This window comes from Podarcis pityusensis, assembly GCF_964106645.2.
Source record: "Podarcis pityusensis genome assembly, chromosome: 11".
NCBI lineage: Eukaryota > Metazoa > Chordata > Lepidosauria > Squamata > Lacertidae > Podarcis > Podarcis pityusensis.
The window spans coordinates 9207851-9223216 of NC_138036.1; the positions used below are offsets into that span (position 1 = coordinate 9207851).

The 15366-nt window shown below is 51.1% G+C and overlaps 1 protein-coding gene across 1 annotated transcript in view; it reads right to left on the minus strand.

Moving 5' to 3' along the window:
* Positions 1–15366, minus strand: part of SKOR2 (SKI family transcriptional corepressor 2) — a gene marked incomplete at its 5' end in the record, with an annotated part of 32973 nt that overhangs the window by 16910 nt on the left and 697 nt on the right. Inside the window, 3 exons of the mRNA XM_080972110.1 lie at positions 8202–8276; positions 8735–8798; positions 12515–14949. Of these exons, the coding sequence (XP_080828236.1) occupies positions 8202–8276; positions 8735–8798; positions 12515–14949 (2574 nt within the window). The remainder of the gene's footprint in view (positions 1–8201; positions 8277–8734; positions 8799–12514; positions 14950–15366) is intronic.

Below are 15366 nucleotides of genomic sequence, written 5' to 3' on the forward strand. Positions count from 1 at the left end.
TAGCCATATAAATAATAAAATTATTATTATTATTATTATTATTATTATTATTATTATTATTATTAGGCTGCTGGGTGGATAAAATCGGAAGATTCTTCACACACCTTTCTGAGCTCTTTGGACAAAGGACAATATATAAATGAGCCAATGTCATCTGAGAATATTAGATGATGAGATATTATTAAAACATGAACTTTAGATTTGTTGATTTTTCTATATATTTACAGGGACTGGTTTATTCCTAGTTTCCACTGATCAATGTACACTTAAATCTGCCCTTTGCAGAAATCCTATTATTGCGTATGATGCATATTCAATAGTGACATTTGTGATCTCTTCTCGATATTTATTGTAGTAATGCAGTTGTAAAACCAGATGTATCCAACGTGGTGCCAGCATTTCCATTATGCTCAGAAACATGGTTGCTAAACTTCATTCCAGGATGTTGTGTGAGGAACACAAGGTCACTGTCCGGTGCAATTTTTTTTAAAAATTCAAAATACAAATACAAATAAAAGCTCAATACTGCAGGAGAAAAAGGGACGCTTATAAAAAGCAGTAGGATTTAGCTGGTCCTTGTATATTATTTTTTGGCTGAGAGGTGAAGGAAATTACTGGCAACCCCACCCGATCCCTTGACTTATGTTCATGATCAAACAACTCCATTTACAGGGGGCCTGGAACTCCAGGTTCTAAAGCAGGCACCCTCAAACTCGGCCCTCCAGATGTTTTGGGACTACAACTCCCATCATCCCTGACCACTGGTGCTGTTAGCTAGGGGTGATGGGAGTTGTAGTCCCAAAACATCTGGAGGGCAGAGCTTGGGGGTGCCTGTTCTAAAGCATGCCTCTACCCATGGGCCTCTATGGAGCTGCTGAGTGGCCATGCTTAGGATCACTTTATTGGGTTGGACTTTGGATCAGGGCTTGTTTCAGAAAGCTTGAGACCATGGAAGTGTATGAAGGTGCCTTCAACAAGAACCAGAGCATCAGTCTATTGGGCCTAGCACTGTTCACATTGGCTGTGTGATGGGCTGGGACTCGGGCTCAGACTCGGAACCAGAGGAGACTCAATCTGCACCAGATCCTTTGCCTCAGGTATCATCTGAACCAAGTCTGGGGCCTGATCCTGAAGAGTCCCAGTCTGCACAGTTTCCCCTGCAACTAACACCAGCTGGGCCTAGTCAGGGGCCTGATCCTGCCCTGGCTCCAGATGCGGGGATTACCTCGTTGCCTTCAGCTGGGCCATCACTTACAGCTGCTCCACTACCAGTTGGGTCAGGGGAGGCTGAGGTGGCCCCTGGGTCTCGTAACCCACCGACGTCTCCCGAGCTGCAGAGACTAAGGTCTGAGAGAAGGAGAGGCCTGAGCACTCGCAGGAGGAGTGCTCGCCTTCAGGCAAGACAGGGAGGTGAGTCGCCGGGGGATCAGGACCAGCCGTTACCCCGACAAAGATAAAAGGCTGACGGACCCCGCCCCAGGTTCCAGGAGCAACATTGCTGTATGCCAGATCCTGTACCTGTCCTTGCCTGGTTTCCTGCCTTGGCCCTGTTGGACTGACTCCTAGCAGAAACTCCAGATTCTGGCCCAGTCCTGGACCGCATTTCAAGGGTTACCCACGGGCCCAGTACAGGCTGGAGACCCCTTCCAGGAGACTGAGCTTACGAACTGGACCTCTGCTGATATCATTACGGAGAAGAGATGTGTGATTTGGTGCTTCTGTTACTCTCCACAAGTTTCTAGCCTTGCAATGGAAGATATCACGTTGATGTACAGTGCAGGGTTTCTTTCCGCGGGGAGGGGGAGTGATTTAATAAACCTTGCAAGAGGGGGACGTTTTACAGGTTGTCATGTTGCTTGCAAATAGAGACCATCTTGCCCATGGCAAAAAGTGCCTTGCAGACCCCAGATGCAATTTTGAGTTGGTGTGGGGCCTCTATAGACATAAGCAGCACTGGGGGGGGGGGGAGGTCCAAGTACAAGAAAGTTATTCACCCCCCTCCCATTCATGCGCAATGTCTGGGTTACAAGTATAGATTGCAAAATAAAAACTTTTCTCTCTTTGGAAAGATCATAAACCCAGAGAAAACATAACTTACTACTTCACCCCGTTGTTCACCCCGTCGTTCACCCCCCTAACCACCCCTCTCCATATCAACAAATATTTATCTATTTACAAAAAACAAATATACCGTACTTTTCCGTGTATAAGACAAGCTTTTTTTCTTAAAATATAATGTGAAAAATTGTGGGTCGTCTTATACATGAGTAGTGCCTTGGGGGATGGGACTTGGGTTTGGTTGCTGGCGTGAGCTGGAGATTGTCAGTGGCTACTGGTTGTTTTAATAGTGGCTGTGGCAAGCTGTGTTGTTGATTGGCTGTTGCTGGGGCAATTGGGCGGGCGCATGGCGTCTTCTGCCAGAGAGAGGACCATCAGTTGGAGGCTTTAAAAAGGGGGCATCTTATACATGGGAGCGTGTTATACCTGGGAAAATACAGTATTCAAATAGCTCAGCTGGTAGAGTATGAGACTCTTAATCGCAGGGTCCTGGGTTCAAGCCCCGTGTTGGGCAAAAGATTCCTACGTTGCAGGGAGTTGCATTAGATGACCCTAGTGAGTCCACAATTCTACGATTCTAAATATGGATTAGCAGGTTTCTGCCACAGGATTGCCAGGATCTAACCCAGGCCAAGGCCAAGATCACCCTGACAAAGAGGACACCTGACTTTGCCCTGAGGTTGTGGACTCAAACTTCTCCAGCAGGGAACCAGAATCTACAGTGCAGCTGCCTTGCTCAACCATCTGAGCTCAGTGTTTGCCCCTAAAAGCTCTTATAGGGAGCTGTCCTTGGTCCTGCAAAACTTCACTACTCTTATGTGTCCTTGACCCAGAATATACGTTGCTTGATCCTTGCAGGCTGGGGCTGGACAGCATATAAATCCCCGCATGTAAAAAAACAGCAACCCTAGGATGTCAAGGAGAAGGGTAAGTTAAAGCAGGCACCCCCAAACTCAGCCCTCCAGATGTTTTGGGACTACAACTCCCATCATCCCTAGCTAACAGGACCAGTGGTCAGGGATGATGGGAATTGTAGTCCCAAAACATCTGGAGGGCCGAGTTTGGGGGTGCCTGAGTTAAAGCATTTCTCGCTGGCACACTAGTTGTTTGTGTGCAGGGAAGTTCCTTATTCTTCTTATTAGGGGCTTTCCGACAGATTGGCCATTGCATTGAAAGCTAGGCCTCTAGCTACAGTCTTCTTTCCACTTAACCAGGACTGGGACTAAAACACACTCGAAGAGACCTACTTTCTGAGTAAGCATGTCTAGAATTGTAGTATTAATGAGTCAGGAATATAAATTGCAATGGTCTTGTCTGCTGTTCTAACCAGGCACTATTGCACCTTTTATAGTTCCTTAGGGTGCAGCAACCAAAGGTGCAGAAATATCTGGCATCACTTTTAATCTGACCGCCCTATGCTGTTCCTGTGAAATTACATGTGTTCTCTAATAACTGGCTAAGGAATAACATACGAAGCTTCAGTCGCGCCTGTGCATGACAAGGCCTGCCACAACCTGGAAAAACCTTCTCCGTCTACCTCGACTTGGCAGCTTCACTTTATTTCTCCTGCTGCGTATCCCAGCAGCAGCTTGACACACAGCAAGGAAGGATAACCATCTGTGAAAAGCAACAGCTTGCTGGTTTATGCAGCTAAAACTGCTGTTAAGGGCATAAGATCAGGTATTTCCACCCCCCTTCTGGTCACTTGGTGACCTTTTTGCTTTCTAGTGTTAGGAATGAAACTTAGAGTAGCAGGATGAGCAGTGGTCTTTATCTGATGCTCTTGGTCTCTCTTTTTCCTCCCCACTCACAATTAACCAAGGACACCTGCTCATTCTCAGTACATAAAAAGGTAAAGGGACCCCTGACCATTAGGTCCAGTCGTGGCCGACTCTGGGGTTGCGGCGCTCATCTCATTTTATTGGGCGAGGGAGCTGGCGTACAGCTTCCAGGTCATGTGGCCAGCATGACTAAGCCGCTTCTGGTGAACCAGAGCAGCGCACGGAAACGCCGTTTACCTGCCCACCGGAGTGGTACCTATTTATCTACTTGCACTTCATGCTTTTGAACTGCTAGGTTGGCAGGAGCACGGACTGAGCAACGGGAGCTCATCCTGTCGTGGGGATTTGAACCGCCGTCCTTCTGATCGGCAAGTCCTAGGCTCTGTGGTTTAACCCACAGTGCCACCCACGTCCCTTTCTCAGTACATACTTCTGCAGAATTGGTGGAATCCATCATAGTGCTAAGGCAACCCTTCCATCTGTGCGAGGATTTCCGATTGCACAGCAAGAACGTTCTCCCTCTCTTTCCTCGCACAGCCCCTAGATCTATTCTGGGGGGTTCCCCTGATGTTCTGGAGCGCATACAGGAGAGGGAGAAGGGCAAAGCCCTATTGCACAAGCAGAAAACCTTTCGCTGATGGGACGCATTAGTAGACTGCTTCCCTAATGCATCCCATTAGTAGAATGGCATAATCCATGCTAGCACATAAGTCAAGGAAGCCTGCAGGCAAAAGAGGCCCACCAGATCCACAGTGAATTAAGCCTGCCAGATCTGAGGCAGATCCACCTTGGTGGTTTTTGCAGGGAACCTTTAAAGATCACTGTTTCAAAAACAAGCAAGCAAACGAAACCTCTGTTTTATTTTTTGCCAGAATAGGGGGCAAACTGAAGGCATTGTTGCCCCTTTTGGGGGATGGAATGTGCCATACTCTCTATCTATCTATCTATCTATCTATCTATGATAGGTGCAATGGCAGACGTTACCATTTTGGGTGGAAAAACAGAAAACACATCCCCTTTCCTCTTGGCAATCAATTTGACAACTAGGCACATGAGGGAAGGGACAAATAGCCCCAGAGGCTAATGTGGGAGGTGATTCTGCCTTCATTATTAGTATTATTTTAATTGAAAAGTCTCCATTTTTACTCATGCCACTTCCGTTCTTGGAAAGACAACAGAACTCTCCCCTCCTGGAGTTTCCAGGAACAGGTCAGAAGCACACGGCACCCAACAGTGGAGCCACAACATTATCTTTCATAGCTAATCCCTCCATGAGTTTGCCCAATCCTCTTTTACGGCCCCCCAAGTTGGTGGATATTCCTGCCTGCTGTGGGAGCAGATCCCACACTTTAGCTATGCCCTGTGTAAATAAGTATTTTCTTTTGTCTGTCATGAATTGCTAGATGCATGATTGCTAGATAGTCACAAACATGGGGTTCTGTGATGGCATATCCTCTAAACTTGTGTGATGGGAAGGGGAACAATAGAAACTTAATCTTTTTCTTCCTGTCACTGCACACACTCTTCTTCTTCTTACCTGCAATGGAGTAAGTTGTCTGTGAGCTCTCCTCCAGGGAGCACACTCCCTTTTGAAATGGAATATGGACTTTTGTAACATTTAAGGATTATTGCCTGCCTGATTTTCATCACTGTAACTGTTGAATCCTGGCAAGACTTTTAATGTGAGTAAACCTTGTATATTCTTGTTTACTTAAGCAGCCTGAGAGTGGTTTATTTGTTAAGAGGGAAACATTAAAAGGGAGAAAATAATCCAAGTCTGCCTAAGCATCCTTGGATATCGTAATTGTTCTAGAAGGTTATGTAACCTTGTCCCAAATAGCTTCTAGAGATAACCTGCGCACGGATGGTGATATTACTCTGCTGAAATAATTATTTGCATTCTCACACAAGTGAGAATACGAGGGATCATTCATATATAAAATATCCTCTCCTACTCATCTAGATGGGGGTGGCGCTGTGGGTTAAACCACAGAGCCTAGGACTTGCCGATCAGAAGGTCAGCGGTTCGAATCCCCGTGACGGAGTGAGCTCCCATTGCTTGGTCCCTGCTCCTGCCAACCTAGCAGTTCGAAAGCACGTCAAAGTGCAAGTAGATAAATAGGTACTGCTCCAGTGGGAAGGTAAACGGCGTTTCCGTGCGCTGCTCTGGTTCTCCAGAAGCGGCTTAGTCATGCTGGCCACATGACCTGGAAGCTGTACGCCGGCTCCCTTGGTCAATAAAGTGAGATGAGCGCAGCAACCCTAGAGTCGGTCCCGACTGGACCTAATGGTCAGGGGTGCCTTTACCTTTACTCATCTAGATCCATCCAACAGTCAGAGGGGAGGTGGGCCAGGATGTGACAAATAATGAATAAAATTGACTATCTCACTGAAATCTCCAAGTCCGTGGTGGCAGCCAGCGTGTTGCCCTGTGGATGTTGTTGATCCAACTCCCATGCTGGCTGGGGCTAATGGGAGCTGAAGTCCAACAGCAGTTGGATAGCACCATGTTGGCTCCCCTGACCCAAAACACAAGTCCTGCTGATCAGATATGGGGTCTACTTAGCTTCAGTGGCCAGCAAGCTGCTTCTGGAAGGCCCATGATTGGCCCATGGAAGGCATCAGACCCCCTCCCACTGCATGTCCCCAATATCTGGTTTTGTAAGATATACTGCCATTGATTCCGGAGGGTTCACCTAGCTGTTGTGGGCTAAGAATAGTTGATGGAGTTGAACTATGGCTCTTGAAGGCTTATGTTTTATTAGTGCTTCAAGGTAGTACAAGATTCTTTGTTGTTTTCGCTGCAACAGACTCAACACAGATGCTTCTCTAGAAAACAGTCTTTGTAGTACTTTGGAGCCAGAAATCAGATAAATGGGAGAGAGGTATTCATTTGCATGTATACATGCAGGAGTCCTCTCTCTTTCACACACACACACACACACACACACACACACACGTGCACAATGCAGGGATGTGGGACTACTTTTATGTATCTACACATCTCAGTTTATCTAAATTTTCTCCAGCGCAGGAAGCCAAGAATCGTACAAAGCTTTCTTAATAACTTACTCCGGAATGTATTCCTGCTGGTATTGGGCTCCCTGGTGGGCCATTTCATAATACCCTGGAAATAATCAAGCTAGATTATCCCTTGCCCCACTCTTAATATCAATTTCCCTTTTTATCATCTCTTATTCACTTTATTTAAAAGGCCATTGTTTTCCCTCCCTCGTCGCAGCACCCGTTTCAGAGTGGGCTTTTAAATCATGTGAAATCCATTGAAGAAAAGTAGGGTTTGCTTTTGTTTCGCTTTTTTGCAGTGGAACAAGCATATAACCATGTTGGATCATTTAGGGATCATATATATATATATATATATATATATATATATATATATATATAGTGTCAGAACTGTGCTGGCTGCTATTATATAAGGTTTCTGGAAGATCCCATTTTCTCCATCAGTTCCCACTACACTTGCATCTCTCTCTCTCTCTCTCTCTCTCTCTCTCTCTCTCTCTCTCTCTCTCAAGGCTTGCTCTCTCTGTCTCATTTGACAGGCAAATTTGCAGACATAGCCTCGGGATAACAACCTCGTTTGACAGTCAATTAACCGTGAATAGTCAAAGCCAAGACAGTTTGCATTACATAAATGGAAAATTAGATTCCCTTTTCTCTCTCTCTCTCCCTCTCCCAAGAAACAAAAACCCCTTTTCCTTATAACCCTCCCTCGCAATAGACAACTTAGTATCAAAACTTCTAATCACGTCTTTCCCTCCCCCCTCCGCCCCCCCCAAACCCCTTGGAGACATTTAGCAATCAGTAAAAGGTGGTTCCATTTAATTTGTATAATGTAATTTTTGTCAATGTATTATACATTTTGTGTAGAGATCATTATCACGGAGATAATATAAATGTTGCCATGGATCTCATAAAACACCTTTAATGTCTCTCTGACAGATATTAAAAGCAATAAGCTGTGATCCTTTTTAATGGAAGGTTTCAAAGAGAACATTTCAATTATTGTCATTTTATGTTTTCTCTTCCCTACCAGCCGGCTCCATTGTGTAACCTGCTCCATTCCCGAAATTTCCTGCTGAAATATGCCCAGCAATTAATAACCTTATTGCTATTAACACCTCTTTGCATTTTTCCCTTAGTTATTATATCTATCTGGGACCGTTGTTTATTTTTACCCTTCTACAAAATATTCAGTCATTTGATTAGGAATTTGAAGGCTACACAGTCTTACGCACGCAGACTTGGGAGGAAGCCTTACAGCGGGGCTTACTTCCGAGTAAACACGGGACCGGTCCGGTTGCAAACGTGTATATTGATTCCCCTGCACTCTGAGCCTACCTGCAATATTTCTCCAGAAATCCCCTCCTGGATGTTCGGCGTCTGTGATGAAAAAATTGGGTTCCTTGCTCTTCTCTAAAAGTAAAACAAACAAAAAACAAAACCCGAATTAATTATTATTCTTTGCAATATTGCAAAGCTCTTTGGAAGGAACACCGCCACCCCACAAACCTGAGAGGGGAGTAGATACACGCCAGCATGCAAGGACATAGAGAAAGGAAAACGTGTTGTATGGCATTGAGAACCTGCTAGCATTTGTTAGGAATACTAACGACCAGTGTTTCTTAGTCGTTGCTGGTAATTGTCGTGTTAACTTGGCTGATTAAATGTTCGAGAAGATCGATATCTAGTTCGGTGTGATCTGACACGCACACGCTCACACGTGCAGTGTCTGAGAATGGATCTGCGGTTCAGCAGCCACATTCCTAAGGACAAATACGGATCTGGAACCCCCAATTGCGCATTTGTCCGTTTCCACTGCGCTCCCGGGTCTGCCCCGGCGTGAGAAATTAGCCAACGGCTCCGTGTCTTGCCTGAGAAGCTGTTGTCTTCCTTCGCCGACGCGGCAACCTGGTTCCCTTCCTTGCCTTTCTGGATCTAGCACGACGAGAAACAAATAGACAAACAGGAATTAAAAGCCAAACCTAATGCAATCGATGAGCAATTAACAGGAAAGGGAAAGTAAACGGTTTGCAGCGAGCAAGGAAAATAGAGCAGGAGAAACAAACGCGGGGGCGGGGGGGGGGGACAAACATGACGACCGGCGATGCTTGTCGGGTCCCTGAGATATTTTTTATTTGAGGCGGGGGGGGGGGGGGACAGATGAATAACATCCACAAACAAGTCTTATATAAAGGGGGAGGGTCACATTTAAGTATGGTTGCTGGGGGGCGCGCAATAAAAGACCCCATGGATTTCAGCGAGGAACCCTTGGACTCAATTGAGGCTTACTTTCGAGTAAGCAGCGTGCCTTAGTTCTGGTTGCGCGGATCCTAGCCGGGGGCGCGACCCCAGCGCGCTCTAGCAATGTAAAGCCTCGTCTACTTCAACGCAGGGAAAACTCCCCCTATGTTGTGGTTGAAACAGGTCCGGGCTGGGTGTGGGGAGGGGAGGCTTACGTCCACAGCTGGATAGTGAGCCCTGTTTACTCGGAAGTAAACTCGCACATGTCCACCATGGACCTCAATTGCCCTAAACTGGCCTCGGTCCTGTATACCTGAAGGAACGTCTCCACCCCCATCTTTCAGCCCGGACACTGAGATCCAGCGCCGAGGGCCTTCTGGCGGTTCCCTCATTGCGAGAAGTGAGGTTACAGGGAACCAGGCAGAGGGCCTTCTCGGTAGTGGCGCCCGCCCTGTGGAACATCCTCCTACCAGATGTCAAAGAGAAGAACTACTACCAGACTTTTAGAAGACATCTGAAGGCAGCCCTGTTCAGGGAAGTTTTTAATGTGTGACATCTTAGTGTATTTTTTGTCTTTGTGGAAGCTGCCCAGAGTGGAAGGAAGTGATTATTATTATTATTATTATTATTATCTGCCCCCTCCCCCGTTGAAGGCAACGACCACCAGTTTAAGTCCAGTTTAAGGAATCCAAGCCGGGCCACTGTCGTTCATTGCGCAGCCTACCTGAGCGGGCGGGAGCGAACCAAGAGAGGAGACGTTGTCTCAGTCAGTGATGGGCTTCCGGGGAAGCATCTATGGAATTATAGAATTGTAAACTTGGAAGGGACTGCAAAGGTCATTTAGTCCAACCCCCTGAGATGCAGGAATCTTTTGCCCAATGTGGGGCTCAAACCCATGGATTTCAGTCTGAGATCAAGAGTTTTATGCTCAACCAGCTGAGCTACCGCATGATTTATCTCTGTTGGCCACAGAAAGCTGGGCTTCGCGGCCTCCAGTGGAACTGATCCAGGGGCTTTTCCTTCTGGGTGTGTACCCAAGTCTGTGTTCCTCAAGGCGCTTCCTCGGAAGAAGTGCCGTTGGAATCAGTGGGTCTTGATGTCAGGGAAATGGGTGCATGGAACCAGAGTATTCCCAGAGAGGTGATCCGTCCTCCTTAACAGGAGAGCAAGCTAAGGATTGCCTTCAACTCTGTATATCAACCTTTTAAGGCACATTCGCTGCAACCTCTTTCCCTCAAAGGATTCTGGGCGCTGTAGTTTACGCCTCACAGGGTGACAATGCAAAGCAACGCTTAACGAACTACAGTGCCCAGAATACTTTGAGGGAAGGGAGGTGCAGCGAATTTGCTTTAAAGGTACAGTACAGTGTGTATGCCGACCGAAAAAGAGTAAGTGCTTATGGAGACCTGATTATGACAAACCCTCGGGCCCCGCACGCATCTATTGGGACCTACTAAAAAGTGGCGAGGTCCCCTCTAAACCAATTTATAGCGCAATCCCATATAATATCTACTCAGAGGTAAGCCCCGCTGAGTTCCATGGGATTTCCTCCCAGATATGTGTGTAGTAGAGGATCGTGGCCTTAATTTCCACGGGTCACTATTCAGGGCCGTGTACACGTTTGGACTTTCCTTAGCTATTGATAGGCAGTCACGCCCCCCCCCCGCCGCCCCAAACTTGGAAGTTGCATACAGTACCCAGTACAACTAGGACTCATTTATAGACTTGTCCTTTCCTGATTCCGCAGAAAATTCCCATCTTAAGTCAATGGCCAGCGCTACATCTTGTGGCAGCGAGTTCCAGAGATTAATTAGTCAGTTTGATCGCTGACATACTGGGTCAGGCCGTTTGATCTCGTTAAAGTACGGACTGGGAGAGGCTCTTCCAGGATTTCGGGCCGAGGTCTCTCCCAGCTCTGGCAGGACATGCCGGGGATCAAACCAGGGACATCCGGCCTGCAAAGCAGACGCCCTACCGCTCATCCACGTCCTTTCTCCAGAACTCTAGCATTATGAGAGAGCGAAATGCTTCTCTCTCGGTGATTCCTCCGCACCCTTGGGTCTTATTTTCTGAACCAAAAAGCTCCTTTCCGCCTAAGGGACTCGCTCCAGACCCCTAGTCCTATTGGTTGTGCTTTTCTGCTCCTCTCCCAACTCTAGAAATATAAAAATAAAAATAGTAAAAAATAAAAAATTGAGGTGTGGCTATCAGAACTCCGCAGAACCTATTATGAGGGCGGGTCCTGAGCTGTAAGTAAAAGGGCATGGAGCGGTAGCCCATGTTAGTCCTATTCCGAGTAGACCCCTTGAAGTTAATGCACAGGACCAACTCAGGCCCGTTAGCGTCTGCGAGTCTGCAGTGGCTCCTGTTACAAGGCGTGCGCTGGGACCCAACCAACTTAGTGTCCTGGCACTAAAGCACTTAATTCTCACAGACAATACATGAGGTAGTTAAGCTGTTTCTGGGCTCCGCGACATTTCAGGTGGTTCTTCATACTACTACTAAAAAATGACTAAATGCTGATGATAGTAATGCCGCTGCGCATAGAAAGCTAGCGTTTCAAGAAGGTCCCTCCCTGACATGCTAGCTTTCTGCGTGAGAGCCATTGGTTTAATTATTTTATATGCAGGAGCATTCAGTCCCATACTCCCTTACTACTTCAACCTGAAATGGCACAGCCCAGAAACCGATTTGCCATCTCATCTGCCGGCGGTGAGAATCCAGTCCACGGAAGTGAGGCACAGACAAGGGATTTTGAGACTGAAGCGGGTTGTGCGCTGTGCTGGGAGAGGCATCGGGTCCGCCTGTAGCTCTTGCGGGTCCTGAAACCTGTGATAAAGCGCCCCCCGCGTTGGTTTTTCTGTGCGACCCTCAAAAATGGCAACGCGCACCCGCCTCCTTCGAAGAAGCCCAGTTAGGCTCGAAGGAACTGGAGTTTCTTCTAAGGGAGACCTTATTCTTTGGAAGCAGATATTGGGCGAGCAAATATTGGAGCAAATATTGGGCGAGAAGCCGAGACTGATGAGGTGTTTAAAGGTCTCATTGAAATCAATGAGGCTGGGAAAGGGCCGGATAGTGGCCCCCGTTTCCTGAGCCCCCTTCCCCCATGCCCTCTCCCCCCAGAAAAGCTGTGCTGGGGCGTAGAGCGGGGGGAGCGCCAGACAAGAGCCACGCGCCACCCACAACCGCTTGAAAGTGTCACGGGCAAGGCAGGCACTGCCTTTGGAGATGCGGGAGAGGCTCGCCCTATTTCTTGCCAGTTCCGTTTCCCTGGCTCTAAAGGGGCGGGGGCCCTGCGAAAAGACCCCCCTCGATCCATCTTCCTCTCCCTGCATCTGGAAGCGACTCAGCCTAGAGGTGCATTTCAATAAAAATAATTGGCTCGAAGGAGCCTAGAGGGGGGTATTTACATCTTTGTAAGGGGGCTGCGGCGCCTGCTCCTCCGCTGATGGATGGGGCGCTGGGCTGCTCCCGCCGCTGCTTCCTCCTCCTTTCGGGGGGCAGGTGGGCAGAGGAAGAGCCGAAGGAGGAGGAGGCGGCAGCAGCAGCTGCTCAGAGTGGGGCGCCCCCGACTTCTCCTCCTCTGGAGCCGGCCGGCAGGAGGCCGCGGGGTAAGGCCCCGTCGGGGCAGCGGGCACTGCAGAGGCTGCCCCGCTCGGCCTGTCCCGGGAGGCGCCCTTGTCCGTCAGCCCGCGGCTCTGCAGGTAGCGGCCGGCTCCCCCGACGGGGTCCACCACCTCCTGCTCGTCTTCCTCTTCCTCCTCCGCTTCCTCCTCCGCTTCCTCCTCCTCCGGCAGCTTGTGGCTCTCCACGTCCACCTCCGGCTCTTCTTCTTCGTCCTCTTCCTCCTCCTCCTCTTCCTCCTCGCTGCTCTCCTCGCTGGGGTAACTGCAGCTGGTGCCCCCCGGGGAGAGCAGGCGGTGGCCGGGGGGCTGGAGGGGGCGTTCGCAGCCCCCTGCCTCCCGCTCGGGGGGCGGCAGCAGCAAGAGGGGCGGCGGCGAGGACGAGGAGCGCGGCGCCGGGTGGTGGTGGTGCAGCTTGGCTAGGCTTTCCGAGTCCTCTTTGCCCCCCACTGGACGGAAGGCGCTGGAGTGGTGGTACGACGCGCCGGATTTGCCCCGCGGCTGCCCGTCCAGCAGGTGGGGCTGGTGAGGCGCCGAGCCCCGCGACCCTCCGCCGCCGCCGCCTCCCTCCGCCGCGGGAGAACATGCCGCCTCGCTGCCGTCGAAAGCCCGTGGGTCCCTGCTGCTGCCGCTGCCGCCTCCGCCGCTCGCTTGCGGGGCGGCTGCGGCGGGCGGCGTGCCCAGCCCGGCGGCTCCCCCTTCGCTGCCGGGGTCCGCGAGGTCCAGGAAGGCTTGGCGCAGCAAGCTGGGGCTCTCCCCGCCCAGGGCAGTGCAAGTGGGCGGCTGCGGAGCGGGCTGCAAGTACGTGGGCAGCCCCGGGAGCGCCCCCGGGGTGCGCGGCGGCCAAAACATGCAGAAAGGCGGGTAGAAAGCTGCGGCCGCCGCCGCCGCGTCCTTCCTAGTCCCGGGCCAGAAGAGCCCTGAGAGGCCCGCTCCTGCCGTCGGGGCGGCACCTGCCGCTTTGTGCCCCGCGGGTCCGCCTTGCGCCCCAACGCCCAGCCCCTCGGAGTCCTCTTTCTTGTGGCAGAGGCTGAAGGCGGCCGCGGGGAAGCCGTACGGGTGCGGGAAGAGGCCCCCGCAGCCGGGGAACTTCTGCAGGACGCCCCCGAAGGAGGAGCCCTTGCTGGGCACCGGGATGACCGGGTAGTTCCGTTGCGCTTTGCCGGCGCCGCCGTGCGCAACGGCCGCTGCAGCCGCCGCGGCCGCCGCCACCGCTTCCTGCAGCTCCTCGTCGTCGTCGAAGCGGCCGCGCTTCTGGTGCAGGTCAGGGGGCGGCGGCGGCGGCGCGCCCAGCAGGTGCGGGCTGAGCAGGCCTCCTCCGACGCCCACCACCGCCGCCTTGACGGCGCCCAAAGGGTGGCAGTGAGGGCCGGAGCCTCCTCCTCCGCCGCCGCCGCCCCCTCCAGGATGGTGGGCGTGCGAGGCCTGCGGGAGGGCCCTCTTTCGGCTGCCGCCGTTGAACATGGCCTTGACGTCCTCCCAGGCGAAGACCAGCTCGTCCTGCGGGGTCTTGTCGGTCAGCTTGAGGTGGCGCCGCCAGGAGTTGAAGTTGGCGGCGTCGGGCTGCGTGTACTTGGCGTCGGGGGTGCGGTGCGAGTGGAAGATGAACTTGTTGGGCGAGAAGTACATGCTGCAGTAGCTGCATTTGATGCACTTGGCCCGGGAGCTGTTGTAGCGCGCGGGGATGAAGCTGCCCCGGCAGCCCCAGGCGCACTCGTGCGACACGTCGAAGGCGAAGTTGTCGGGCAGCTTGGGCGGCCGGTTCTCCCCCAGGAAGGACTTGCAGAGCCGCTCGGCTTCCCTCTTGGTGATCATGCCGCAGCGCCTCGACGAGATGGGCATGGCGCCCGCCCTGCGCAGGATCTCCAGCTGCACCGGGGTGCACTGCACGCACGTGATGCCCAGCGCCACGCGGCGGTTGTGGATCTCGTTGTAGCTGAAGTTCTTCAGCAGCGTGTTGGAGATCTGCGCCAGGCACAGCCGCTCCTGCCCGTCGATCACCAGAGACACGATGGGGATGCCGTAGAGGATCACCTGGCCCACTTGGTTGGGCTTCATGGCGCCCGGGTGAGGAGGGCCGCCGCGTGGAGGCGGAGGGGGCGGCCCCTGGCTTAGCGAGTCCGACGGGAAGGCGTTGGACGAGGCGGACAGGAGGAGGTCGGTGGCGCCTGGCAAAGGGCTGCTGGCCATGGTCCTGGGCCCCCGGCAGGCTCCCCAGCAAGCTGTGGGAGAGAGAGAAAAGAGAGCAGGCCATGAGAACTAGCGCCATCAAGCGGCTGAGCGGATGCACCGTCTGCCCTCTAAAATCGCTTGTGCTTTAATTAAGGTTCAAGTGATCAGAACTTCAATATAGGTGCCTTTTTGGCACTGAAAGAACATTTAACAGGCAAAAGCAGTTGCTTAAGAGGCCATCTTCAAGATTTTGTTTTCATGCACCATATTATTACAGGAATGTACCACCTTCAGAAGAACCTCAGAAAAGAAAGAGTCCCTTGTTTGCTGCCCTGTTGAATAAAAAACGACTTATGGCATTAAAGTTGGCCTTTCCACCATTCCCAGTTAAGGCTGCACAGCTGGACCCTGTGGCACTTTTACTCAGGAGGAAGATGCAAAAGATTCAATGGGATTTACTCCCATAT